Below are 24,380 nucleotides of genomic sequence, written 5' to 3' on the forward strand. Positions count from 1 at the left end.
CGTGGAGAGAAGCCAACAGTACTGTGGCTGTGCCCCTGAGCCATAATCCTATTTCACGATCAAGGGCACGAACTTGTTATCACCAAAGCAGACACCTGGCATGCACGGTCCCTGTTGTCGTTGCACTCTCCCGGGGCCGAAGACCCGTCAGGAAGATCACTGGTGACATGTACTAGTGCCAGACCAAGACCCTCCAACTAACGAGTCCTAATACGAGGATGATGATTACAATAACAATATGGGATCCCCCCCTAGTTCAGAGCCAATGCAGAATCGAAACGAGTACTTTTCATGCGCTGCTTCCGCTATTCATCGTGTTTTGTCTCGCTCATATCCGTGTCTTAGGCGCACGAAAGGCAAAGGAAATAGACAAGGAAAGTTGGCTCACATTTCTGCCCCCATCGAGTCAAGCGGAAGGCCGACTTGCCAATCAAGATCAGGAGAACCTGGGTGAATGACGCAGGAAATTACCCAAGACAACAAATGGACACGAAACGGAATTGGCGCGGACGCCCGCACCACCTACCCGTCCACATCGCAACTGACAAGCATGGATTGTTGTGCAGTGTCCATCGTTGATCCGGCCGAGCCAAGATGATTTTCGCTAAATCATTGCGCAACAAATCCAAGTCGACTGGGGCCACGTACATAATCATCCTCTCTCGCTGGCATTCCAGCCTCTGCAGACCTTTCCCCATCTCCTGTCCCTCTTCCGCGAGTTTTGGGAGACCCAGTCGGGACCAACATGAAAGGATTGTGTAACACCTATAATACTTTGGACAAGAGGGCAAGGCGCGCACGATGAAGACGGGTTGGGTAGACCACATCAGTTTGGATCTGTTGATGTGCATCTTCCCTTTTCTTTCGATTTTTTTCTTTTCGTCTCTCGTTCTCTACCTCCAGCACCCTAACGAAGCAACGGATTCCCCTGTTTCGGTGATAGGCTTATCCTTACACCCGTGACAGGACGTGGATTTTGTGCACGACCCCGGACCCGTTCTTTCTCCGCCGCCGCCGCCTCCACCCATTTCGAGCCCTCCGCACTTCCGCTCGTTTCAAGTTTCAGCGACTCATCGTACAGCCCTGATGCCCCTGTGTATAGCATCCCCGCGGACATCCACCCCGATCAATCAGCGACACAGCCCCACCTTGACGACGCCCAATAGCAATATTCGTGCTTCGCAATCCACGCCTTTCAGGATCGCGTTTGCAATGTCGGCAGCCGTCACATCACTCTCATTTACCATTCCCACACCGAGGCGGGAAGCGGCGCAGAACGTCCACCAATGTCACCGACGTACACTGATTTTCGCGTCTCCCCCGTTCCTGATGCAGATGACTCGTCTCCCACAGCTCACCAAAATACCCTGTTATCGTAAGGCTGATTGTGCTGCTGATCATACGCAGGGCCGTGACCCAGCTCCTGATCTCTTACCACCCTCTTCCTGCAACAACATCCAAGCTCCGCGGCAGCCCCAACTGAGAACGGCAAATAAGATAGGGGAGGATGTCCGTACTCGAGCTCGATGCATTTAAGGTTTTACGGATAGGAGTACTCACTAAGATGTCGGTGAGAATGCGTAGCTGACTTCGTCATATTTCTGGTAGCCGAATCGTCTGCTTTGGTTTATTCGTTTCGGTGATGAATTGGAGGAATGGCACCCTCCGGCATTGGTAGCCGGGTTTGGACTTGCGAATGTGGACTCCTGTGCTGCTATCTCAGCTCCAATCCCTACCCCAGGGCCACTCCCTGACCGATTACATCCAATTGAAATATATCCGTGACACTACTGTTACACGGAATTGCGTTGAGAGCTCGAACTCTGAAGAATCCCAGCCTCTACGAGAATGCACAGCCTGTGTCACATCGGAATGTTCTATTTTCATCTGTCCGTGTCATTTAGCGGTGGGCACTGGCGATAGTAGCTATGTTCCGTCCACAACACCCAAACCAAAACTGATTTCGCAAGCATTCAGGCGCTTGCTCCTATCCGCAGCTGTCACCCGACATCGATATCCTATTTCGGTGCCCAATCGCATCACGCCCCCATTCATCATTTGGGCACACTGGAACAGTCCCCTCTGCGCGCGTGGCTCGGTCGCTTCGTCGCATCCATACAGATACGCACCCATGGTCGTGGGTCTGACAGTAGTCCCATGTTGGACGATCCTGCCTCCGAAGGCTATCACCTCTAGTTCCGCTCGTCCACACGAATTTGCAACTACATCTGTACCACGACACCGTATTGCGAGTCCGTCACGAATGTGAATGCAGATGCGAGCGGATTTCCATCACCGCCGACGAGCATATATATCACCAGATGCCACAACCAATATCTCAGACTTTGTTCTCCAGGAAGATGGTCCTACTACTATCCGTCCGAGATCGGTGTTGGGAGTCCCTTATTCTTCAACAGCGTTCCACACCGAGTACGTGCCTGGTGATGCCCTACTCTTGGATCCTCGAGGGTGCCACCAGAGTAGCAGTTTTCGCAACGCGCCTCTGGACCCTACTTTTGAAGAAGTCGGTGTTGAAGAGGCACCACTCTTGTAGACTATACCTGGAGCTTATCAGGATCGCAATGGATACAATGTTAGCAGTCGTTCTTCCTCTGATCCAATGTGGAATTTGAGTTGGCGTTTGCACAGGAGAAAAATAATTGCAAGGCTGCCAAAGAGCAGCACTTCGTCGCAAGAGCGGGTGAACCAAGAATGCCACGGGTGCAGTGCCTCTGTGATTGGAGGAGGTACTATCAACGCAGTAGGGTGCGGCTGGTGGACAGGTGACCGTGGACGCTGAAAGGCAACTCAGATCCAGACATGTCCCTGACGATAATAATGGATTCCATTTCTGTCGGATCTGAACGGACGGTGCTCATCAGCCCCTAGGGTATGGGTAAAGCTAAACAGGGGAAAGGAAATAAAGCCGAACCTTCGATTCCTCCATTTCCGATATTTTTACACACAGGAATAGCACTATCCCAACATGCAATGATTATGAAGTCAGTATTTTTATCAAGTGTTTCGCACGTTCTCCCAAGTGTTTTGACTCTTCCTTTTACACTTTCTGACTGTGCCTAGTGCGGAAGGGGACTACGATGCGTGGGTTGTAGATATGGAACTCCCTTTATTCAACTGCTCAGTGGGTTTAGTTATTGTTGGTTCAGCAAATTGAACAGCGGTGGTGAAGGCTGTCTAGCATCTATAACACCGATGACTGGATTCTCTTTGTCGATCGCTCAGATAGTTCCGCGCGCCGTAGATTGCTCACGAGTACTGTACATTGTTCTCTCGGTCGTAGACAGAGCGTGTAGTTAGCATTGCCGTTCGTCCCAAATCAGCAATTATGGTTGAATTCGGTGACAGCCCAATTAGCGCTCGAGCAAAGAGCTTTTTGTTTTGAACGCCGGTACAGAGTATGACTTCGTCCGTTTCCCAAGAGACCAGGGAGTTGCAGTGGGGCAGAGGTAAGTCCATTGTGTCATTCATCGTGGATACTACGTTCTTCGGTGCTGCCGGGACGACTACCACGGTGCGAGGAAGAACTACTGATTGAACGCTTGGCAGTGTTGATCTGTGGAGGGACTGACTGGTACGGGTCATGCTTCTCAGAGAATGCTGCGGATGTACTTAGTTCTTGACGCGGTCTACAGGCCAAAACTTGGTCGCAAAGAACGCGGTGGAAAAGGCGAAGGCAACCCAGACGCGTACGGGCGTCATATCCCTCGTTCGCCGTAGTTATACTTACATAGACTTACGTGCATCGCAGGCCAGACCTCCTCGAACCCCACATCCTCCGCTCGCTCAGCAATGTCAAAATAACTTCCATCCATGGGTCCTGCTGCGCGTGCCATTACATAGTGATTGACATGCACGGCGCAGCATGGATGTTTGGTCGAAACGGACCCCAATGTGCGCTAGGCGTGACTGCGGCGGACTCGATATCCGAGAACGCACCCAGGCGGTTACTTCCGACCGAAATCGGGGCGAAAGCAGGCACGAAGTTCGTGCATGCTGCCTGTGGACGGAGTCATTCGCTGTTGGTGGATAGCACAGGTCAGGCATGGTCGGCTGGTGCGAATAATTTCGGACAAGTGAGAGATATTGATGGCCGTTCCTCTATTCTTCGGTAATGAATGCATTTGGATACAGTGTGGGCACGCCATATCGCCCCAAGTTGCGAGCTTCAAGGCTATTGACGGACCATATCTCGATGGACATCGCCAGCGAGTCGTCAAAGCAGCTGCCGGAATTACCTTTTCGATCCTTTTAACGGAGAGTGGAAGAGGTATGCTTGGGTAATCTATGTTTTTCCTCCTTTCCTAACTAAACACCCAATTATACTCTCAGTGTTTTCTTTTGGAAGTGGTGAAAAAGGACAGCTTGGGAATGGGAGGACGGGTGAACATATCACGACGGGTAACAAGACTGCCTTCGACATCGAAGCGAATCCGAGTTACGCGTCGTTTCTCGTTTGCAGGTTATATTCTTGCTGATGGATTGCGCCTTAGTACCTGTCAAGGGTCTCGACGACAAAGTGATTACGAACATCGCTTCTGGTCCACAACATAGTATTGCTATTGATTCTCAAGGGTCCGTAGGCGGTCACATTATGTCCCGTCTCTCTCTTTTCTGAAGATAAGTCTTCTAGAGTGGTTTATGTGTGGGGTTACAATGGATATTGTCGATTAGGCCTTGGGAACCAGCAAGATGCACTGATTCCCAAGGTTGTCCCTCAAGTATGTCATTCTCACGTAGTGTTTCCAGCACCGACCTTTTTTTCCTCCAAGTTTGCTGGCCCAAATGAGGTAACTATGGGAGCACAAGTGATTGCTGGGCCAACAAATAGTGTCGTTATAGACAAGCAACGGATGTATTGGATGACAGGCAAAGTACGCCCGGTTTTAATGTGAAGGAATTCTGACTGATGGTCGCGGCGAAAGTGGAAAAACAGCGGCGAAGGTAGGGACATTGAGGACACACGTGCTTGCTTGTCGAACAAATTATGGTTTTGTTGCAGGTTCTGCAGGTTCCCCCTACTCCTCGTTCCGTTTTATTCAGGACTTGATGTACGTGGACGTCCTTTTCAAATAGCGTGAACTCACCAGTTCGCTGCAGGGGGTGCAAGATATCGACAGCAAGTTGTGGAGGAGTGACTCACTTTGCACTGACCACGGATGAAGACGGAAATGCTATGACCGTTGCTTACGGCCAAAATGCTGCCAATGGTACGAGAGTCTGAGGTAATGACCCCTTTGTCTTCTCAGGGTACCTCCAGGCGAACTTGGTCTTGGCCCGGACGAACCCAAGAGTGCGACTAAACCCGCTCGCCACCAGCCCCTGTCCGGTATCGAGGTCTTCAGGTTGGTACTTATCTTTGCGTCGCCTTTATTTCCCACTGCACCCCTCTTTCTCCAGCATAGCAGCGGGGCAGCACACCACGCTGTTCTTGGCGAAGCCGAACGATGGCTTTTCCGAGCTTCCTCGGCACCCCATTGAAGTAGATGCTCCAGAACTCTGTTTAGTTTGTGGGAAGGATAATGGCGATGACGATTCGCCTTTGGAGTGCGACAAAGTCAGTGCCTACCATTTTCTGTACCTCCATTCACTGCATCACCTGCCCTCCAGTGCGACCACCCTTACCACCTTGGCTGTCTCAGCCCTCCACTTCAAACTGTTCCAGATGGTGAATGGTTCTGCCCTCAATGCACCAATGAGATAGGTGTCCTTGCAAGTTCTAACCCGAAGGGTGATGAAAGGGTGGGAACAAAACGCAAGGCACCAGCCGCCAAAGAGAGTGGTAAGTTTCATCACTTGGTTTGTCACTTATTGAGCGTCATCTCGTCACTCTAGCACCGAAACGCAAGAAATAATTTTGGACGCCATCCTTTACAAACAGTGTTTTTAGCACCCAATGCACGATGCTTGTCGCGGGAGATATATGTATACATATATAGGTAGTTTATAGCTCAGGATCCCATTTTCGAACGCAGGCCCATTGCTCGTTTTTGTGCAACGCCCTGCCCCCATAAAACTAAGCTTGTAGAGAATAAAATTGCCTCTCAGGCTCGGTAGCAAACCGGGCACCCGAGAATTGCCTCACCGTAATAACGTTAGCTCGGTTACCATACAAACAGAACAAAGCAGGCACGATCAGATATCTCAAGCGGAGATTCATGCGCCGATTCTGACTGAATTAACTTTGTTTACCCAGCGCGGATGATCGATATCTGCTGTCTGGATTTTTGCAACTGTAACATTGTCGCCCCAGCACTTCGTTTCTTTGTCAATTTAAACGCTTACACCTAACAGAATCTGTAACCCGCCACTCTATAAAATGTGTGGTTTATGAGTTGATCCCACTTAAGTAAAAGCGGTGCGTGTCAGTAGCAACTGTGCCCGATCAACCATTTATAACTATAAGTGAGAATGACCGAAATGTTCAACGGCTCAAGCGCCCAGCGCCCAGCCTGTACAGTGCGCACAAGCTCCTACAGGTTTCAGCTCTCCTTCGTCGCGCCAATCAGTCCGGTGTATGTCTGGCATCGTGGGGATGTTCCGACCTTGTGTACGTCCTACTTCGTGATCTTTATCAAACCCAAGCTATGCTGCCGTGACTTTTTTGCAACGTTCTTCCTCCCCAGGTCAAATTTCGTCCAACCAAAATAGTATAGCCTAAATGGCTGTAATGGCTGACATGTGGAGCCAAGGTGCTCCTAGCCGAACAAGCAGTGAAGCCGATCAGCCGCTTCAGTGCCGAGCGCCCCTGTTCCGAAGTCATGAAGTCGTTCGGTTAATGGCGGAGTACTTAAAGTACTTGGGTGAAAAATGATCCCTAGCATCCATTTCACCCGCCGAGGAGCGTTAGTGGCAGGCATCGCACAGTCGTGATGTGGGGGAAAGCTCTGAAGCATACCTCCTTCCTTGCCCTGGCAACTCTCGCCTCGGCGGCCACCAAGGATACAGAGTTCGTGATTAGTAATGCCGTGGTTGCCCCCGACGGCTTCAGCAGAAGGTGCGCGTCGCTGGCAACCGCCACTCTATCCTGCTGAAAATGTCTTCTAAAGTGCCATTGTCATCAATGGTTCTCCGGCCGTTGGACCTCTCGTCGCAGCAAATAAGGTACATTGATAACCAAATTTTCCCTCGAGCGCTCAATTCCACGACACACAGGGCGATAACCTGAGAATCAAAGTTACCAACGATCTCACTGATGAGTCCATGAATAAGAGTACAACTGTGGTATGATTCTTCTTTAGTTTATCCAGGCTTGGATTTAACTGATTCGGTCACAAGCATTGGCATGGAATATTTCAACATCATAGCAACGCTATGGACGGAACGGCTTTTGTGACGCAGTGTCCAATCGCCCCCGAAAAATCTTTCCTTTATAACTTCACCGTGGACAGTCAAGCAGGGACGTTTTGGTACCATTCCCATTTTAATCTTCAATACTGCGAAGGTTTGCGCGGCCCACTGGTTCTCTATGATCCCAACGACCCCTACAGTCACCTGTATGACGTTGACGATGGTAGGCTATTACAACGTGTCCATAGCAAGAGTGCTTATTTATGCACTTCTAGCTTCAACCATCCTCACCTTGATGGACTGGTTAGTCAGCAGAAAGAATTGTATGGCGGTGCCACTAACGTCCGTGCACAGGTATCACGTCAACGCCTATGATGTAGCAGCCGCCGATAACCCCGCTGGCATCCTCATCAACGGGCTCGGACGTTACCCCGGAGGTCCAAATGTGGATCTATCAGTCACGACCGTGCAACAAGGGAAACGGTACCGTATGCGGGTAGTCAACATGGCCTGTAAACCACACATTCTTCTCTCGATCGACATGCACAACATGACTGTCATTGAAGCTGACGGGCAGGAAACGCTTCCGCTCGTCGTTAATCAAATACCTGTTTATGTCGGGCAACGATACTCATTCATTCTGGAGGCCAACCAGCCGGTCGACAACTACTGGATACGTGCTTTGCCGGGAAGTTACCCCTCGAATTTTTCGGATGGACTGAACTCTGGAATTCTGCGATACGAGGGCGCTCCGGCCACAGATCCCGCAAACAGGACTTGGGTTCTCAATAATGTTCTCGACGAGACAAACCTCCATCCGTTAAATACGACGCTCGCCGTACCTGGTCTGCCGTACCCTGGCGGTGCTGACGTTTCCATCAATATCGTTTCCATTATGGACAACACCACTCTCCTTTTCTATATGAATGGTGTCATTTATGAATCACCATCAACTCCGGTTTTGTTGCAGATTCTTAGTGGTGCGGTTACTGCCTCGCAGCTGGCTCCTCATGGTTTGGTATACACGCTGCCGCACAACAAGGTCATCGAGCTATCATTCCCCACAGAATTCCTGAACACACCGGTGGGTACTGTCTCGCTCGTGCCTTGTAGTGTCTGATAATGGTACAGCATCCGTTCCACTTGCATGGCGTAAGTAGAATCTGGTCTTGATTTTTCTGCCCCTGATAGTCCCTTTTAGCATGCCTTCTATGTTGTGAGGAGTGCGAATAGCACAGCCTATAACTACGTCAACCCCGTCGTACGCGACACTGTCAATATTGGTGCCAACACGGACAATGTGACTGTTCGCTTTGTCACGGACAATTCTGGACCGTGGTTCTTGCATTGGTGGGTAGTGCTATAGCTCATCTCAAGCAAAATGCTGATAGTTATTGTAGCCATATTGACTGGCATTTGTACCGGGGCATGGCTGTCGTGTTTGCTGAGGATCCAAACGGAACCACGAAAGCGGATCCCGTAAACTGTATGTTTCCATTCATGGTATGAACTGTACGCAACTGAACTGCTCTGTAGCTGCTTGGCAGAATCTCTGTCCTGTCTATGATTCCCTTGCACCTTCGGACCAGTAGAAAATAGTGCTCTGCCTGCGGTGAAGAAATATTGAGAGCGATGCACAGACTTCTTGCGGGCTTTTCGGATTCTCTTAGCACAACAAGTTCCTAACCCACTCGTTTTTGTCGTTCGCTTTTTTAAGGATTCGCTCAATCTATGTAGTGTCGGACTATTAGTACCCGTAGGAAGTGCTACTGTCGTCGAGTACATAGGTTAAGTAAGTAATTGATTGCTTTGACTTATCAAGGAGAATATGGTTCGACCCGTTCAGACGTTTGCGTGGTAACTATTAGCCTGTGATACATACAACCCAACATATTAGCTCTCAATTCAGTTCTGGCACAACCAGCAAACAACATGTCTACTGGTATGTTCCGTATCCCCTACAGTTAAATCAGGCGCTGGAGGTAATGTAAAATATTGACAGTAACATGGTCGGTCCGCGCATCTCCAGCGGCGCAATGGGAATGACTGAAGCCAAGCCTGCTTTATCTTCGCAGCCCTATCTGTTCGCTGTCTGTTTCAGAACGTGAGATCAACGCGCACATAGACAGCGGATGCTCAGAGCACGTAGTCGGGAAGGACTCGAACTCGAACAACGCTCGGGCTTCCTCGCAGGTTCTCTGCAAGAATGATTCAGCAAGCAAGATTCCACCAATCTTTGTCAAGGGTCGCGAGGCTAAACAGTCTGCTCTAGACACCTCTCCAAAACATGCAGATGTGTCTACGGGAACTAAACGAAAAGTAGGGCCACTCGCTCTGACGCAGCAGTCCCAAGCGAAACGGGTGAGAGCGTTGGAACCCGTCGCACGGGCGGGTGTACCACTTGCGGATAGACTTCGTCCACAAGCCCTGAGCGAGTTTGTTGGACAAAAACATCTCACGAACCCTGGCTCGGTCTTGATGAACTTACTTGGTAGTGGAAATCTTGGCAGCATCATACTTTGGGGACCTCCTGGGTAAGTCTGTCAGTTGTCCAATGATCGTTGATCATGCTGAATACTTCATAAGTTGCGGAAAGACCACGCTTTCTAGACTGCTGGCTCGCGAGGCTGATTGTACATTCAAGGAGCTGAGTGCTACCTCATCAGGGATCAACGATGTTCGCGCGGTGTTCGAGGAGGCAAAGAGGATACTTTCTTTGACAGGAAAGTAGGGTGCATTCCAATGGTCTACCAGAGTTAACATTGACTATTTTCCAGGAAGACGGTATTGTTCTTGGACGAAATCCATCGCTTCAGTAAAGCGCAACAGGTGTGTCTGACTCGTCTCAAAAAAAAAACTCTACGTATGAAGTACGCCCAGGATATCTTTCTACCTTACGTTGAACAGGGCCAAATACAGGTGAGAGTGCCGATGTCCGTATTTGTAAATTCCAGCATGGTCACTCATGCCAAGACAAGTTGATAGGAGCAACTACTGAGAACCCATCATTTAAGCTGACCAGCGCACTTTTAAGTCGATGTCGGTATGTCGTACTATATTGAAACTTCATGTTTATACACCTGCAAAGCTAGCGTGTTGACATTAGGCCGTCTCACCGAGGAAGATATACAAGATATCATCACGAGAGCAATAAGGCGGGTTAATGGCATGCCCAGCACTGGAAAGCCTCACGACGTGGAGCCCTCGAGCTCACAGGACGTAGGTGGAAGCTCCCAAGCATCTAACAACTCGCAAGAGTCTACATGCCCTTCATTTTCCCAGATCACCGAACGGGTGATATCATCTATTGTTTCCCTCTCTTGTGGTGATGCAAGGACTGCATTATCCTTACTTGAACTTGTTCTCTATTCCAAAGACATCCCGGAAGATGATGTAATTGCCTCAATGCGCCACTCGGTGTCCACATCCTATGACCGCACAGGGGACAGTCGCTATGATATGATATCAGCTCTGCATAAGAGCATCCGAGGTAGCCATGGAAGCGCTGCCGTGTATTGGCTAGCACGGATGCTCTGTGCAGGAGAGGATCCTGTGTATATTGCGCGGAGGATGGTTGTCTGTGCCAGCGAGGACGTAGGGCTTGCGGATAACCAAGCTTTGCCCCTGGTGAAGGTGGACTACTTGGCAATGCCACATTTATACTAACCAACAGCTAGGCAATCGCTACCCTTCATGCCTGTCAACAAATCGGAATGCCAGAGTGCCGGATTAACCTGGCTCATCTCGTTGCATACCTTGCGGAGGCTCCAAAGAGTACACGCGCTTACGAGGCATATAAGCGTGCGGAAGAAGCTGCAAAATCAGATACCGGCTTGCCTGTTCCGATGGCAATGCGGAACGCGCCAACAAGTCTCATGAAGGAACTCGGATACTCTGAAGGATACAAGTATAACCCCTGTTATGCGTGAGGACATCATCTCCTCTACAGTGACTATATTGATGTACATCACCATCACAGACATCCGGTCCATAATGAGTACTTACCGTCACCCGTCAAACATAATACAATCTTGAAGGAGGCTGGAGACATGTCGGATAAACTCTGGGATGAAGTCGCGTTGCGACACTGGGAGATACAATGTAACGGCGGCAGTCTCTGGTGTGGTCGTCCCGTCCAATAGCTAGTACCATGGGGGTCGTTGGTCTTGTTGGATTATGTTGCATTTGATGCAGTAAACGGGCTTGTCACCTCCACGGATCGATCGAATAGTTGTCTCAACACCAGGTACGGCAGAGGAGTTTGTCTTGGGCACCAAGAGCACGCTCCTCGACAACCGGAGACACCCTCACAATTCCAGCCTCAGCCTTCAAGCAGCAGTTACCGTCTCGCTTCTAAGCATACGAGAACCTGTTGTATGACCATGAAAGAGTCTACTGCCAGGTGACTGGCGTCCCTGCATATATTATCACAATCTTCCACTGGGTGTGCTCTTCTCCAGCTTCCCCAGAAACACGCTACTCCGTTATGGGATCTGATTCCATCAGAGACGTGGATGATGCAAGGATTTGGTATGACTGATGCTGGCACTGGCAACATGTTGACAGGTTTATGTGACTTTTGGTGTGTCCATCCAAATCCCATCCCTCTGCGTCACTCCTTACACCACCAGCGCTGAAACTTCAGTCCGAAACCATTTTAGATATGTAGCTCTACACCCGTGCGAACCTTTTCTTTCCAGGCTCGGACGCTCATACTATCGTTTATACATGCAGGTAGTTTTCGCAACATCTGAAATGTCCCGTGCTCATTCCCCAGTCATCATTCGTAGCTGTTGGTTTCCCGATCTTAAACCAAGCCTCCCCTTTTCAATGAAGGAGCGCGTACGAAAGGCTTCACCCATGCCACACAATCCGTGGTTTGAAAGATGGGATGATCAAATACCCCTCCGTGAAATGAAGCAGCGCAAATCTTAAAGTGTCTTAAATCCAAGGTGAATTCCTGAACAACGCCAGGGATTGTGTTAGTGGCAGACTACCTGTTCTTCGGAGAGGCACGTGAGGCCGCCTTATGACTGGGCGATGCTTGTAGACATTTCACGTCGTCGCCTTGTGGCCAGTGCTTTTCGGCCACCATCAACAAGCGCTGTCCGATCAAGTTAACCACAGGGGATATTGTTGTTTCTGGCGTGTCCTCTTATCTACCCTTGCAAGGTTCCCGAGGTACTTGTCCGGCTAATCTCATTGGCTTAAATGTACATACTGAGAGTGTGTGCCTTCTCGAAGGCTACGAACATCGTAACAAGCTGTAATCCGCGGACTCACAAACAACTGTAGCATTGCCCAAGAAAGTGATGAATCGCCAGAATCCATGCATGGTTAATCCACTTTGAGCTGCTCGGGCTTGGGTTGTTCTGGCAGACGGACAATCTGTGTTCATCTGAGTCGGTGCCCGTCGCTCAACATCTCCATCCTCTTGGCTTTGTGTTCCGTCGTCCCTGATGCGGATCCAAATGTCAGTTTCAAACTTTCAGGCAGAAGCTGGGTCGGCTATTGAGACCTTCCAGCGTAATCCGTTTTCGGCATTCTCTTCGGCCTCGCGTGGTACCTTTATTGAGAAAGGCGATAACGCTGGCCATATATAAGTATGTCGAGAAATCGCATGCTGAAAAATGGTTTACTATGGTAGTACTCCCTCTCGAAATTCGCTGGCTTGGTATTTCAGCCGCCAGTATCAAGTTAGCCAGAGGTGCCCAACTCACTATCTCAAATGCGTAGTATCACCAGATGGTTACAGCAGAAGGTAAATTTCCGTTACTTACTCCAAACCGTGATCGGGGCATATTTTCAGCGCATTTGTTGTGAACGGAGACACTTCCGGACCAGTCCTTGTTGGAAGAAAGGTACCGTACATTTAATCCTCGGTGTATTCCCGGCACACTCAAACTAGTCAACCAACAGGAGTCTGCATTCAGTGTCATCATCGTCGACTCGCTCACCAATGAATCGATAAATAGGAGCACGTTCATCTTCGGTGCGGTTTTCGTTTTCCAGAAAACAAGGATCTCCTTAGGCTCCATAGCATTGGCATGGCATTTTGCAGCATCACAATAAATGCTATGGATGGCAACGCTTTCATGACTCAGTATTCAATAGCACCTGGTAACTTGTTTCTTTATAACTTTGCGGTTCCCAGTCAGGCAGGGACGTTTTGATCCGCCTACAGTATTGCGAGGGGCTGCGTGACCCATTAATTGTGTATGACTCCCACGATCCGTACTCGAACATGTACGATATGGGTCTCCCCCAATAGACGCCCCTTCGCGACGAACGCAGCAGACATTTCTCCACAGTGTCCACCGCTGTCGCATTTGTTGATTGGTTTGCGTCTCGGTTTCTTGAAACGGAGTTGAAAAGCTCACATTTCACAGGTACCACGTCAACCCTTTCGATGTCACGCCAACGACTACATCGGACAGTCTTTTGATAGATGGTATTGGGCGTCATTTTGGAGGGCCAAACTCTACACTAGCTGTCATCAACGTTGTCCAAGAGAAGTGGTATCGTATTCGACTGTTAAACACAGGGTGCAAACCTTGTGCAACATATGTATACCGCAATTCACCATCATCTGAACAATAAGGGTCTAATCCGTGTTTTTTTCTCTGAACGAATCACAACGTTAAGGAGAGGGGATTTCTTTGTACCAGTAATTATAGTCGCAGGCAGCCTGTCATATGATGTCCAATATGCACAGCATTGAGGCTCCATTTGCGTCGTAGCGAGACACAGGGTGGTTTATAACTCCGGTCTAATCACGGTGTCCACGCAAATGTGATTCATGCTAAGACTACCATCTTGCAGAAATCAATCCATAATGGAAACACGACGTAGGTATCATACGTTATACTAAGTCTCAGCAGGGAAAGAAATTTGCTACTCTCCATACACTTTGAGAACAACATACCCAACGAGGGCGCTGAGACTGATGACAAGGGCAAAGGCACCAACGATATAGGTAGCTAGCTCCCATGGGAGCATATCAGAATCTGATGGTGTCGAAGCCTCGGCCCGCTTTTCTTCCATCTTAATCACTACCGTCCGTTTGTCCGATGGATCGTAAGTGATGCGGTTCCCTTCCAGGATGATAAAGGATGGGTAGTTTTGTTCGCACCACAGTTCAATCTGAACACCAGAGTTGATAACGTGGGGATAAGCAACATAAAGAACCTCATACCTTGCCACACATCACGGATATGCGAAGAAAGTTGGGATCCTGTGGCTTCGCCTTCGCATGAATCTTGCGAGCGTATTCCCGGAATATAAGGGCGACATCCCTAGCGTTTGTAGACCGCATTATAAGCTAGAACACCCATAAGCACTGGCGCGGCGCACAACATCGAGTGGGGAACATACATCGGCAGCTTGCGCTTTTCTAATTTTTATGTTTCGCTGGAACATTTCAGGGTTCATGAAGCAAAGCGCAAGGGTCGCCATAGCCATACACGCCGGCACGGCACAGAATACGAACACGCTCTGATTCTTGAGCAGCCGAAGATAGTCCAAAGAGTCACAAGCATGTCGAAGAGCGTCCACGATCATGCCGCTTTGTATCCACGTTGCGTGTTCCACGTCGCCCTTTTCAAACATATCTTTCATCTCCTCGAACCCGTACTTGGCCCAGATCTCCCTTGGCCAGAAAAACCGCCGCTGCTCGACGTCTTCCCGAAAGTCACGGATGATGTTGGTCTTCTGTAGTAGAAGCCCCATAGAATTGGCGAGTTCCATTTGATCGCAGAGCCATGGGGATTCCTTTCCGGAGGCACCCCATATACGAGTGAGACCTTCACCCACGAGGCCAGCGACATAATGACAATAGAGGTCGTACTCGGCGACTGTCTCGAGGTATACCGAACCTGTAGTGGCAGCCTTATGGGCGTAGTCCGCCATGCCAACCTCCATTTTTTGGCAGATGTCAAGAATGATGGCCTTGTACCTAAGGTACCAGAAGTGAGGCAGTGAATGCATGCATGTGAAAAAATACGTACTGCGGAGCGAGACGGTTCACCTCCTCAACGACGGTATCATATTCGACTAGAAGTTGTCTATCCTTCTCGTCGGGGCCGTTACCAGAGAAGGACCAACCGGGCGTCACGGTCTTTTCGTGAAAAGCCCTAAGCATGGGTTGCTTGATTTCGTCCGCAATAGTCATATCATCCTCAATAGTGTCCAGACCCCGTAAGACCAAGTAGTAAATGCAAATCTGGTAGTAAAAAGAAGAAAAAAATCAGTTAATGGAGTGACCAGAAGCGGCACAATTCTGAAGTATGAAGCTAGCAGCGCCTGCCAGTTAGCGCGTAGAAGTAACTCAACTCACCGTTCGTGCAAGGTCTCCTTCCAATTCCTTTATAACTGCAGCAAAGCTTCTACTTGTCATGTCCAAGAATTCCCAACAGCGACGCATAGATGAGCGATCCCACCCAGAGGTAGGGTGCTCCTGCTTGGCGGTTATGTCGCGCTTCTGCTCGTGATACAAATAGAACTGAACAAGAAGTCTTAAACTCCGAAGGGTGGGTTAGGAGCAATACGAGTAACGAAGCGATCTTGCCCATGGCCGCAGAGAGAGGTAGGGGAGGATGGTGGTCAAGTCTGAAGGCGCTCCCGAGCAAGAAGGCGACGAACGGAACGCTCTGACTAAACCGGGATACCATAAATAGTAGTGACAACGGAGGTTCAGCACTCAGCCTACGAGCCTTAAGCAAGCACACCATGGACGACACCACCCGCCCTCCAGTGCGGTTGCAGGCTATCTCGTCTAAACCATTGTCACTAAAAGACACTCAACGCCACCTAGACGAGTTCCTAAGTGACCTGAAAAGGCGCAACGCGTTCGCAAAAGGCTTAGATTCCACCATTATCTCTCAATTGGAGAAACTCAATAATGCTCTTGGAGAAGAACGAGCTCGAGAACGCAATGACAGGTGATAACCAAGGCAAGTATGACAGCAGTACATTGCGTTTATCGTGTCCCAATGGTTTTTTCCCCCTTAGTCTTACAGGGTGCCAAGGTTCCCAGCGAATCCATAACCTCAGCGGTGTTCCACTGCTGATCGGTGTCGCATGATCCACTTGGAGGCTCGTTCATTGATCTTTGTTCCGGGTCAAGGAGTACTCGTTATTTACAGATACTGTATAACACTCATAGATAGCGAGCGTCACTCGACAATATACCTAATTCCTCTATCGGTGACTCTGGCTTGCTGCTGGTCACCGATCTGGACACGGTAAAGTATGACGTGACCTTCTACAGGCGCTTACTAAAAAAATATTATTGTTAAAAAAACCGGCTGTCAAGGGGTGCGAGGTTTGAACGAAGGGCAGCAAGTTCTTGTAAATCGGACCTGAGCCGAGTTCACCTGCATCTACATATCATAGCTGGACTTACTGTGAGTACTATCTGTCGCACGATAGTACTTCCACGAAAGGTTGAACCGTCTGATAGCGGATATGTAATTATCCCCTACAATTTACGGACGCTGCTTCGCAGCAGGAGTTTAACGTTCTGGAGAAAAAAGTTTTTAATCAGAGAATTTACATATTGTCTATAAATCCTTGCTAATTGGTCGTTAGTTTCAAGTGAATAATCTAGACGCCCAAGTTGACGTTGAATTCTGTAACTTGCGTTCAGGGTAGGCAGAAGCTCCGAAGTAACACGTTCGGCTAGAGCACTATTAAAATACTAGGGGCTCACAACAAGAATGCAAGCGAAAGCTTGTTTATGGCACTCCCACAAGTTCGACGTTGACCAGCGTTGACCTGGAATCCTTCCCTACACCACGTCACCCCTTGGAACGATTTTCCGCCTTTCGTTTTGATCATTCTTGCTGTACCAGTTCAAGGCTTGCAAGCCGCCGGTGATGTCGGGCGCCCTCGCAGAACTTGCTCACAAAATAGCCTATATCTGCATGTACGTTCTAATGAAAATACGTAGGGGCACAGTTGATCGATACCATTTACTAGGTGTTTCCTTAGGGCTGATGGTCGTGGAATTCGCTTGGTTGCTCCGAGACGAATTCAAATTCATTTGGCCGTGAGTTCCGTCAGCCCGAGCATCTGTCAAATGACGGACCACCGTTCACAGGGACGTCCGCTTCCGCAACCCATACGCGCTGGTATACATTCTAACAAGGTATCTAGGTCTGGCTGGACAAGGGTGAGGGACTCATGGACTCATTGCACTCCGTATGATTTGACACTTCGCAAGCTTTAACGTGTATTTCAGCCTGCGGATTGCTTCTGGTGTCGCCACCTCCCCCGCCCTTTGCAAGATGTGGTTCAGATATCAAGCCATGACCATTCAAGTACTTCTAGTTGCCATGGAATGTGCATTGATGCATCGAAGTAGGAATGCTCTCATTTGTGAGATGGCCCCGCTGATCGACGTCTAGTTTATGCTTTATTCCTCAAGAATCGTTGGATATTGGCTATTTTAATCATATTGGGCGCCTCTCAGTTGGCGTCCATGCTCGTTAGTGCACGGTTAGCAATACCCCAAGTACCACACTCAAATACCTGTTACGTCCTTAAGCCTCACGCTTCAACGATATACTTTGGGTGAGTTCTCCGGGCTTGGCCCTCCGCCATCGTTCTAACACAGAAAAACATAAGTGCTACGAGTATGGCGACGAATCTAGCTATTCTTTTCATGATTTCCTGGAGGTATCTGCGTCTACCTGTCACGTGGACGCATACCCCCCTCGGACATATCCTGCTACGTGACTCTACTCTGTCTCTTGTCGCCATCTTAGGTACGTCCCTCGTCCTGCAGCTCCTACTTTTTTTTACGGACTCTGTGATGTAGTTTTGCTTTTTATCATGATAATTTTAAACTCTGGCGTGCTGCAGACACCCATGAGTGGCAACATCCTGTACTAGTGCGTCTACCATAATCTTGTTTTCTGCGGAACCCAATTCTGATATGCCCTGCTCAGTTGGTTTTTTTGTACCATATGGATATCGGTCAGTTTGATTGACCTCCGTTAACTCGCCCTGACGACCGTTGTAGCTTGGAAGGCTAATTGTCAATCACTCCAAGGTTGTCCAAGCAGGCAGCGAAGAAAACTTGTTGACTCAGGTAGAAGTTGGCCAGACGAGCACATATGCGTCAACCGAGTCAAGCACTACTGGGCATAGGCGTACGACAGGCAGCCATGCTATCGACCTTACTGGGGCATTTCATGCTACCGACGCAGCTGAGAAGCAACCCTCGAGCCTGCAAAGTGCGCTGGCGCCTTGTATGGTTGGATCAAAAGTAGAGTCGCTTCAAGTGGGGACCAAGGAGAAACAGATTTCTATATCTTTGACATGCGAGGAGTCACCGCACGTCGAAACCAAGGAGAATTGAATACCCATGTCCCCGGTAGATGAGGTAAAACATGGATGCTCATGTACATAGTTGTCTATGACTAACCCACATTGATGGGCAACACTGAGGCACAATACTTGGAAGACAAGCCCAGGGTTCCCGTAAGAGAGCTTATCATATCCTTCTGATGACCCTGGGGTTGAGGCGTATTCTATTCTGTATTCCTAGCTGGCGGGTGGCTGGACTTGGCTTGAGAACTCAGGACAGCTTATCAACTACTTGAGTAATGTGTGATAGCGGCAGCGGTTTCTAGAGCACCCTGACGCGGTGCATGCACCCGATCCGCTGCAACTCTTTTGACTGCCATTATATTATGTGTCTGTAAGTTGTAGTATGATCTTGTGCAGTTCTCCTGGTGTGGGTGGCCGTAATTTATACCTCCACCCTTCACTCGCTGGAACTCAAGAGTTTTGTCAATTGTTTTTGAGTACATTGTCTTGGAATGTTTAGGGAGTGTTACACCTCCATCAACGCCTGAGCTACTTTTCGCGCATTAACTCTGAGTCCTTCTACCTGTAGTTCCAAGTTGCGAATTTTTTGCCTCGCCTCGCGAAGTTCATCATTAAGCCGGTTGACTTCTTGTTGAAGAGCGGTGTTTATCTGCACGAAGTAGGGGAGTACTTCTAAGCAGTCACGAACGAAAAAAAAAAAAGATTATGACATACTTCATCAGCTGAGGGAACATGTTGAGAATCAGTCGGCAGCGGCTCCGACCGGATAGGGGAGGAAGAGACCACCTGCGGTGCGATGATCGGAGGAAGAGAGGCAGATTTGGCAACGGTGGGAGTCACAGGTGGTGGAGGATTGGTAATGACCGGTTCTGGCACAGGTGCCATTGGAACCAACGTACGCACTATAGCCACAGGTGGAGGCACATGTGAAGGGACGTTGTCGCTAGCAAAGACCGTTCCGTTCTCAAGGCTAACCAAATTTACTGGTGCAGTCTTTCCTGCAAAGAACTCAGCTGCGGTCAAGGATGGTTCTGAGGAAGGCGCAGGAGGATATATATCCGATTGAAAGGAGTCGGACTTGAGAGACAGAGAAGCAGTCAGAATCAACTATGATCTTGAAGTCCAAGAGCCGAACAACTAACCCTTCTGGGCACGATAAATGCGATTGGTTCCACACCGTTATTGGTAACCTTGAAAGCTCGAGCAATCTCGCATTCGGAGACGTCAAGTGCGCGTCTCGGAAGGAAGCACATGCCACGTTGGGGCTCCCCGGTCTTGTGTTCAGCCAGCGCGTAGAGCGTGTCCGACTCATATTCGTAGTACCGGATGTTACCGTCGCTAACAAGGACACATTAGCTTGAAGGTCGAGGGAGGGTGAACAAGGCGAACCCTTTACCAGCTGCAGCACGACACGATCAGTCAGAGACACCTGTAACGTATTGTACCCCCACGTACCAAGGAATAATATTCCGTTATCGCTCCAGAAGGGCATCACGACCCCTGCGCTCTGATCCAGCGTGAGAGTTTTAACACTCCCAAGTCCTCCCGTCTCCCATATTCCAACCTGTCGATCACTCATCTTGCTAAAGCCAGTCGTTGCGATCCGATCCATGTCTCCCATCCAAACGACACGCGCGCCTTTGATCCCACCATGACCATCCGTGACGCGCATCGGCTCAGCACTCGCGCGCGCATCAAACAAACGTAGCTTTCGGTCACGACAAGTAGTGGCAATGATCGACCCTGTCGCATTGAAGGTAAGCGACTGAATCATGTCACCGTGTCCAGTCAACGTAGCCCTAGGTCGAGCTGGATCTGCAAGATCCCATAACTTTACACAATGATCCCCGGACGCAGTCGCGAGGACGTTTGTAGCTGTTGGGTGCCACAGGACTTGGCCTACCTTACGCGGACTCACGTCGACGCGTGCGACAGGTTCGAGATCGCGTGGTTCCCATCCGTCCAAATTCCAGCCATCAAACAAGCCATCGGGTACCTTCCAAAGGAGGCACGTGCCATCTTCAGAGGCAGAAGCGACAAGGGTATCGTTGGCCAAAGACCAAGCCGTATCGAGGACGGGAGCAGTATGTGTGCGTGCAAGTGGGATGATATCAGGGAGCTTGGAAGGCAGATCGTGGAGAGCTTGTCCAAAAGGCGAAGGGAGCGGAAGAATAGCAAATGCACCGCCTCCGGACGCCGACCAGTTGATACTGATGTAGCGCTAGCGAAGAAAACATTGAGCCTGTGGCCCTAACGGCGTGTAACCATACCACCTAAAATGACGCACGGTAGACGCAGAAATGAGGTTTGTATCCCAAGCGCTGTTGGATACTTTCACATTATCGTATCCGTACTCTCTCTTTCCTGCTTGGCCAAAGACGTGGCTAGGTTTTTCACGCAAATATCATTGCAGTCATTTAGTCAAAGATGTGTGAGGGCGGCTTGCGCGATGATGTGGTGATCTGGACATACCGATACTTGGACGCGCGCACGAATCTTGACATTGCCGAAAGATCTATCACGATCGAGTTGATGAGTGGTGTACGGTCTGGTGGTCAAGGACAGACAGTCGTGGAGACGGTTGCAGTGAATATATTGAGGCACCCACGCCGCAGCATCAACAGAGTTGTGATGCCCGATGGCCCGGCGATTATAATAAACCCTTGCAAAGTCAAACCAGTTAGATTGCGTGTGTTAGCTAAATAATCGATGGGTTGTAAATACGAAGGTGAGAGTGATACATCTAAATAAGCTAAATGATACAACAGGTTGCGCGGGTGAAGCAAAAGGCCTCGGGTGCTAAAGGACGACTGGTATATTGAAAGTGGAGACAATATAGCATCGGTTTAGCATTAGCTATGCTGCGTAGCATTGCACAGTTGCCACCAAGCAGCTGAAGTATGGTTCAGTCGTTGAAGTAGCAGGTCTGAAGACGCCGAGGACTCACTTGGGGCTAGTTTACTCTCTTGAATCGCAGCTTCAGAAGGCGCTTCGGCCATGACGACAGCGAAGCCACTGATACAACAATCAAAACGCGAAAGTGCATAATCGAAGGGTCACATACTTATGAAGGTGCCAATCGTTATGACTATTGTGGAAAGCACAATTTAGACCGATACCTAGCAAACAGGATCGACTCACCAGTGGAAGAACCAAGGTCCGGGGTTGTCAGTGACGAAGCGGATTGTCACATTATCGTTGGTTGCCTGGAGGCCGAGCGATACCGTGTCCCTCCGTACGGGATTGACGAAGTTGTATGAGCCATTACCTGCTACACGGATGACATCGAAGGCATGCTGAAAAACATTGGTCAGGCATTAGTGTGGACGCCAACAATGGGAACATGACTCACACCATGAAGATGCATAGCATGCTGAGGCAATGGTCAGTTACGAGCAAATTACATCGTTGAACGTCACTCACCGGACCTCCCAACGCCCCACCTGGCGTCAGATCAGTTGCTGGCATACTAATCTCCACGGTCTTATTGAACGGTAAGACATAAACGCTTCCGTTCGGTAGTAGCTGTGACGGATGGACTGCCCCACTAAGGATCTGCAAGAGTACCGGAAGCGACGGGTCCACAAAAGATACATTATTAATTGTGTACTGGGCTTGTCCACCACGCAGGCCGGGAATGAGATTGAGGTTGATATCCGCTTTTCCAGGTTGAGGGATGCCGGGGGCACCAGCCTTGTGGATCGGATGAAGCGCACTTTCATCGAACGGCAAGATATACGGCCCGTGTTGGGTCGTAGGGTCTTGGTCAGGGGCACCCTCGTACCTGAAGATGGCAGAACTTTGCCCTCCTTCGAAAGTCTGGTTCGGGTGATTGGACAAGGCGCGAATCCAGTAGTTGCCGACTGACTGGTTCGCAGTGATGACAACAGAATACCGCTGTCCAGCATAGACAGGTATCGAGTCGACAACTACTGGCTCAACCAAATTCCCGTCCGCTTCAATGATGGTCATCGGGTGTCCATCGATGGTAAAATTGAACCATGGGTCGCATGATGCACCAACAATCCTGAATCGGTAGCGTTTTCCTTGCGTGACGTTGACGACAGCGAGTGGAGACGCTGGTCCGTTGGGGTAACGCCCAAGGCCATTGATCAGGGTGGCATCCGGGTTGAAAGGACCAGTGTACAATTGGGGCGACAACGGATGGTACCTATAAATCCATAAGATTGAATCCGGAAAAGGAAGGGGAATTTCAGAACCCACCAATCAGAAAGTACGATCACGGTAGATTCTATTACGTACGATGAATCATAGAAATTGAAGAAGGGGGTAGACAACATACCGTCATCGACATCGTACATGTGAGCATAAGGGTCATTCGGGTCGTAGATAACCAGTGGGCCCCTCAACCCATCGCAGTACTGGGCAGAGAGATGCGAGTGGTACCAAAACGTTCCAGCTTGTTCATTGACAACGAACGAGTGTAGGAAGCTTCCGTTAGGCTGAATGGGACATTGGGTTACGAAAGCAGTTCCATCAGCCCAATTAGACTGATGCTGGAAGATGCCGTGCCAATGCTAGAAGACACTCATAAGTAATAGAAGGGACGAGATCTGGCGCGCGTCTACTCACGATACTCGTTGTCGTGTTCATAGAAGTATCGTTGAGCCGGTTGATAACATTGATGCGAAACTGGTCTCCCTGGCGTGCCACGAAGTTCACATAAGATATGATAGCCTGGCCAAAAAATCACCATACCTTTTGTGCAGCGATCAAGGGCCCGGGGAAAGTTCCCCCAGCAAGAACAGTCCTTCAAATTCAACAGCCGATCAGAAGTGTTCTTCGACATGAAAGGCGCTCACAGAAGCACTCACGGACGCGAATAGCCATCGGGCGCAATCACCTTATTCACGACCTCCAGATCTGTCACTGGGCCAAGAACATTTGCAGAAGAGCGACGATGCAGGGGCCCAATGACAGACGCCGCTGTCGACAAGTGGACAAAAAGAGATACAAGCGCGAGACTTGCCAAGGCTCGTAAAGAAACAGCCATGGAGACAATACAGGACTTTTTGGGTCCTGACCATCCCTCTCCCTCCTGCTTTTAACTTCCAAGTGTGCGGGCGGCACGGGGCTAGTGCGAGGACTTATGGCTGTTTCATCCTGAAAGTGTGTACCTCAGTAACCGCGCCGATTTGTCACCTCTGTGAGATGAGGAAAGCTGATTCATAGCAACAAAAGGGGCCCTGCTATGGCTGTTGCACAAATATGTAGCGAGGGAAGATGAAACAGACAGCTGACCAAGTGCGGCAAATACTTGCTTGCGACGCGTGGATGACAGACAGGAGCGCTGAACAGTGTGATACTTTCAGCAAGGTTGGTACAGGTTGATACTATTACCCTGTTATGTGGCGCATGAGGCGCAGAGATAATCGCACTTTAATCCCGTTAGAGTTAGACGGTACAGGCACAGCTTCCGTGCCAAGCCAACTCACAGTGCCAACCTCCACCGACTCAGTGGATGTTCAAAATGGACCCAGTCATGTCGAAATCTGACGAGTTGAAATCATTACCAAAAAGGTACAACTTTCAAAGGCTTTCAAAAACCACCCATGAAAGCTTTCCGAGCACACGGAGGGAATTTTGAGACCAACAAGTTCCCTGGGCGATGAGAGCCAAGACAGTTGTGTATTCTTGTTTGTAGTAGAAACTAAGGCCGACCAATAAGTGCCGCGCACAGCCGCAGCACAGCATGTAAGTCTGTCAAGATAAATATT

General features: G+C 49.5%; 9 protein-coding genes across 9 annotated transcripts; 6 read left to right on the top strand and 3 right to left on the bottom strand.

Annotated features, from left to right (window-relative positions):
* The first annotated feature begins 3,370 nt into the window (after positions 1-3,370).
* Positions 3,371-6,011, top strand: F5J12DRAFT_860138 (regulator of chromosome condensation 1/beta-lactamase-inhibitor protein II). The gene is made up of 16 exons (XM_051746841.1): positions 3,371-3,467; positions 3,568-3,592; positions 3,654-3,707; positions 3,770-4,094; positions 4,153-4,288; positions 4,351-4,455; positions 4,512-4,593; positions 4,652-4,739; positions 4,791-4,892; positions 4,944-4,962; positions 5,021-5,069; positions 5,119-5,228; positions 5,279-5,363; positions 5,419-5,575; positions 5,629-5,800; positions 5,854-6,011. Exons 1-16 carry the CDS (start codon positions 3,419-3,421, stop codon positions 5,871-5,873), a joined length of 1,578 nt encoding a protein of 525 aa, XP_051595607.1. The 5' UTR covers positions 3,371-3,418; the 3' UTR covers positions 5,874-6,011.
* A 747-nt stretch (positions 6,012-6,758) lies between these two features.
* F5J12DRAFT_965547 (laccase) lies at positions 6,759-9,140 on the top strand. Its single transcript, XM_051749992.1, has 10 exons — positions 6,759-7,015; positions 7,068-7,122; positions 7,174-7,242; positions 7,297-7,531; positions 7,584-7,611; positions 7,663-8,392; positions 8,440-8,460; positions 8,510-8,658; positions 8,709-8,794; positions 8,845-9,140. Exons 1-10 carry the CDS (start codon positions 6,891-6,893, stop codon positions 8,898-8,900), a joined length of 1,554 nt encoding a protein of 517 aa, XP_051595608.1. The 5' UTR covers positions 6,759-6,890; the 3' UTR covers positions 8,901-9,140.
* A 13-nt stretch (positions 9,141-9,153) lies between these two features.
* F5J12DRAFT_860158 (uncharacterized protein) lies at positions 9,154-11,511 on the top strand. Its single transcript, XM_051746842.1, has 11 exons — positions 9,154-9,250; positions 9,311-9,317; positions 9,384-9,526; positions 9,581-9,842; positions 9,895-10,035; positions 10,086-10,137; positions 10,189-10,227; positions 10,287-10,351; positions 10,401-10,935; positions 10,986-11,233; positions 11,288-11,511. The coding sequence occupies exons 1-11, from the start codon at positions 9,241-9,243 to the stop codon at positions 11,448-11,450; spliced, it is 1,665 nt and encodes a 554-aa protein (XP_051595609.1). The 5' UTR covers positions 9,154-9,240; the 3' UTR covers positions 11,451-11,511.
* Positions 11,512-13,489: 1,978 nt separating this feature from the next.
* Positions 13,490-13,908, top strand: F5J12DRAFT_727039 (uncharacterized protein; the record flags this gene model as incomplete). Its single annotated transcript, XM_051741771.1, has 2 exons — positions 13,490-13,565; positions 13,676-13,908. Coding segments are annotated over 2 exons (309 nt in total), but the record flags the coding sequence as incomplete, so codon positions are not given.
* Positions 13,909-13,973: 65 nt separating this feature from the next.
* F5J12DRAFT_922675 (squalene synthase) lies at positions 13,974-15,878 on the bottom strand (the record flags this gene model as incomplete). Its single annotated transcript, XM_051749323.1, has 6 exons — positions 13,974-14,451; positions 14,504-14,629; positions 14,683-15,262; positions 15,315-15,529; positions 15,644-15,808; positions 15,855-15,878. The coding sequence occupies 6 exons, from the start codon at positions 15,876-15,878 to the stop codon at positions 14,203-14,205; spliced, it is 1,359 nt and encodes a 452-aa protein (XP_051595611.1). The 3' UTR covers positions 13,974-14,202.
* Positions 15,879-16,013: 135 nt separating this feature from the next.
* On the top strand, positions 16,014-16,491 carry F5J12DRAFT_458895 (uncharacterized protein). Its single transcript, XM_051739538.1, has one exon. It carries the CDS (start codon positions 16,036-16,038, stop codon positions 16,249-16,251), a length of 216 nt encoding a protein of 71 aa, XP_051595612.1. The 5' UTR covers positions 16,014-16,035; the 3' UTR covers positions 16,252-16,491.
* Positions 16,492-16,958: 467 nt separating this feature from the next.
* F5J12DRAFT_860184 (uncharacterized protein) lies at positions 16,959-18,775 on the top strand. The gene is made up of 9 exons (XM_051746843.1): positions 16,959-17,253; positions 17,287-17,356; positions 17,408-17,479; positions 17,531-17,667; positions 17,715-17,880; positions 17,935-18,074; positions 18,128-18,200; positions 18,258-18,285; positions 18,332-18,775. The coding sequence occupies exons 1-9, from the start codon at positions 17,184-17,186 to the stop codon at positions 18,668-18,670; spliced, it is 1,095 nt and encodes a 364-aa protein (XP_051595613.1). The 5' UTR covers positions 16,959-17,183; the 3' UTR covers positions 18,671-18,775.
* A 230-nt stretch (positions 18,776-19,005) lies between these two features.
* Positions 19,006-21,292, bottom strand: F5J12DRAFT_860187 (microtubule binding protein). The gene is made up of 7 exons (XM_051746844.1): positions 21,115-21,292; positions 20,930-21,026; positions 20,098-20,863; positions 20,032-20,041; positions 19,785-19,980; positions 19,357-19,719; positions 19,006-19,291 (listed from the first exon to the last, which is right to left on the bottom strand). The coding sequence occupies exons 1-7, from the start codon at positions 21,144-21,146 to the stop codon at positions 19,148-19,150; spliced, it is 1,608 nt and encodes a 535-aa protein (XP_051595614.1). The 5' UTR covers positions 21,147-21,292; the 3' UTR covers positions 19,006-19,147.
* A 202-nt stretch (positions 21,293-21,494) lies between these two features.
* Positions 21,495-23,656, bottom strand: F5J12DRAFT_727033 (laccase; the record flags this gene model as incomplete). The annotated part of the gene is made up of 10 exons (XM_051741770.1): positions 21,495-21,657; positions 21,707-21,730; positions 21,784-21,938; positions 21,995-22,015; positions 22,066-22,813; positions 22,867-22,894; positions 22,946-23,180; positions 23,236-23,304; positions 23,362-23,413; positions 23,478-23,656. The coding sequence occupies 10 exons, from the start codon at positions 23,654-23,656 to the stop codon at positions 21,495-21,497; spliced, it is 1,674 nt and encodes a 557-aa protein (XP_051595615.1).
* Between the last annotated feature and the right edge of the window lie 724 nt (positions 23,657-24,380).

The sequence above is a fragment of the Pisolithus orientalis genome, assembly GCF_024613125.1.
Source record: "Pisolithus orientalis strain OTSU chromosome Unknown F5J12scaffold_51, whole genome shotgun sequence".
Classification (NCBI taxonomy): domain Eukaryota; kingdom Fungi; phylum Basidiomycota; class Agaricomycetes; order Boletales; family Pisolithaceae; genus Pisolithus; species Pisolithus orientalis.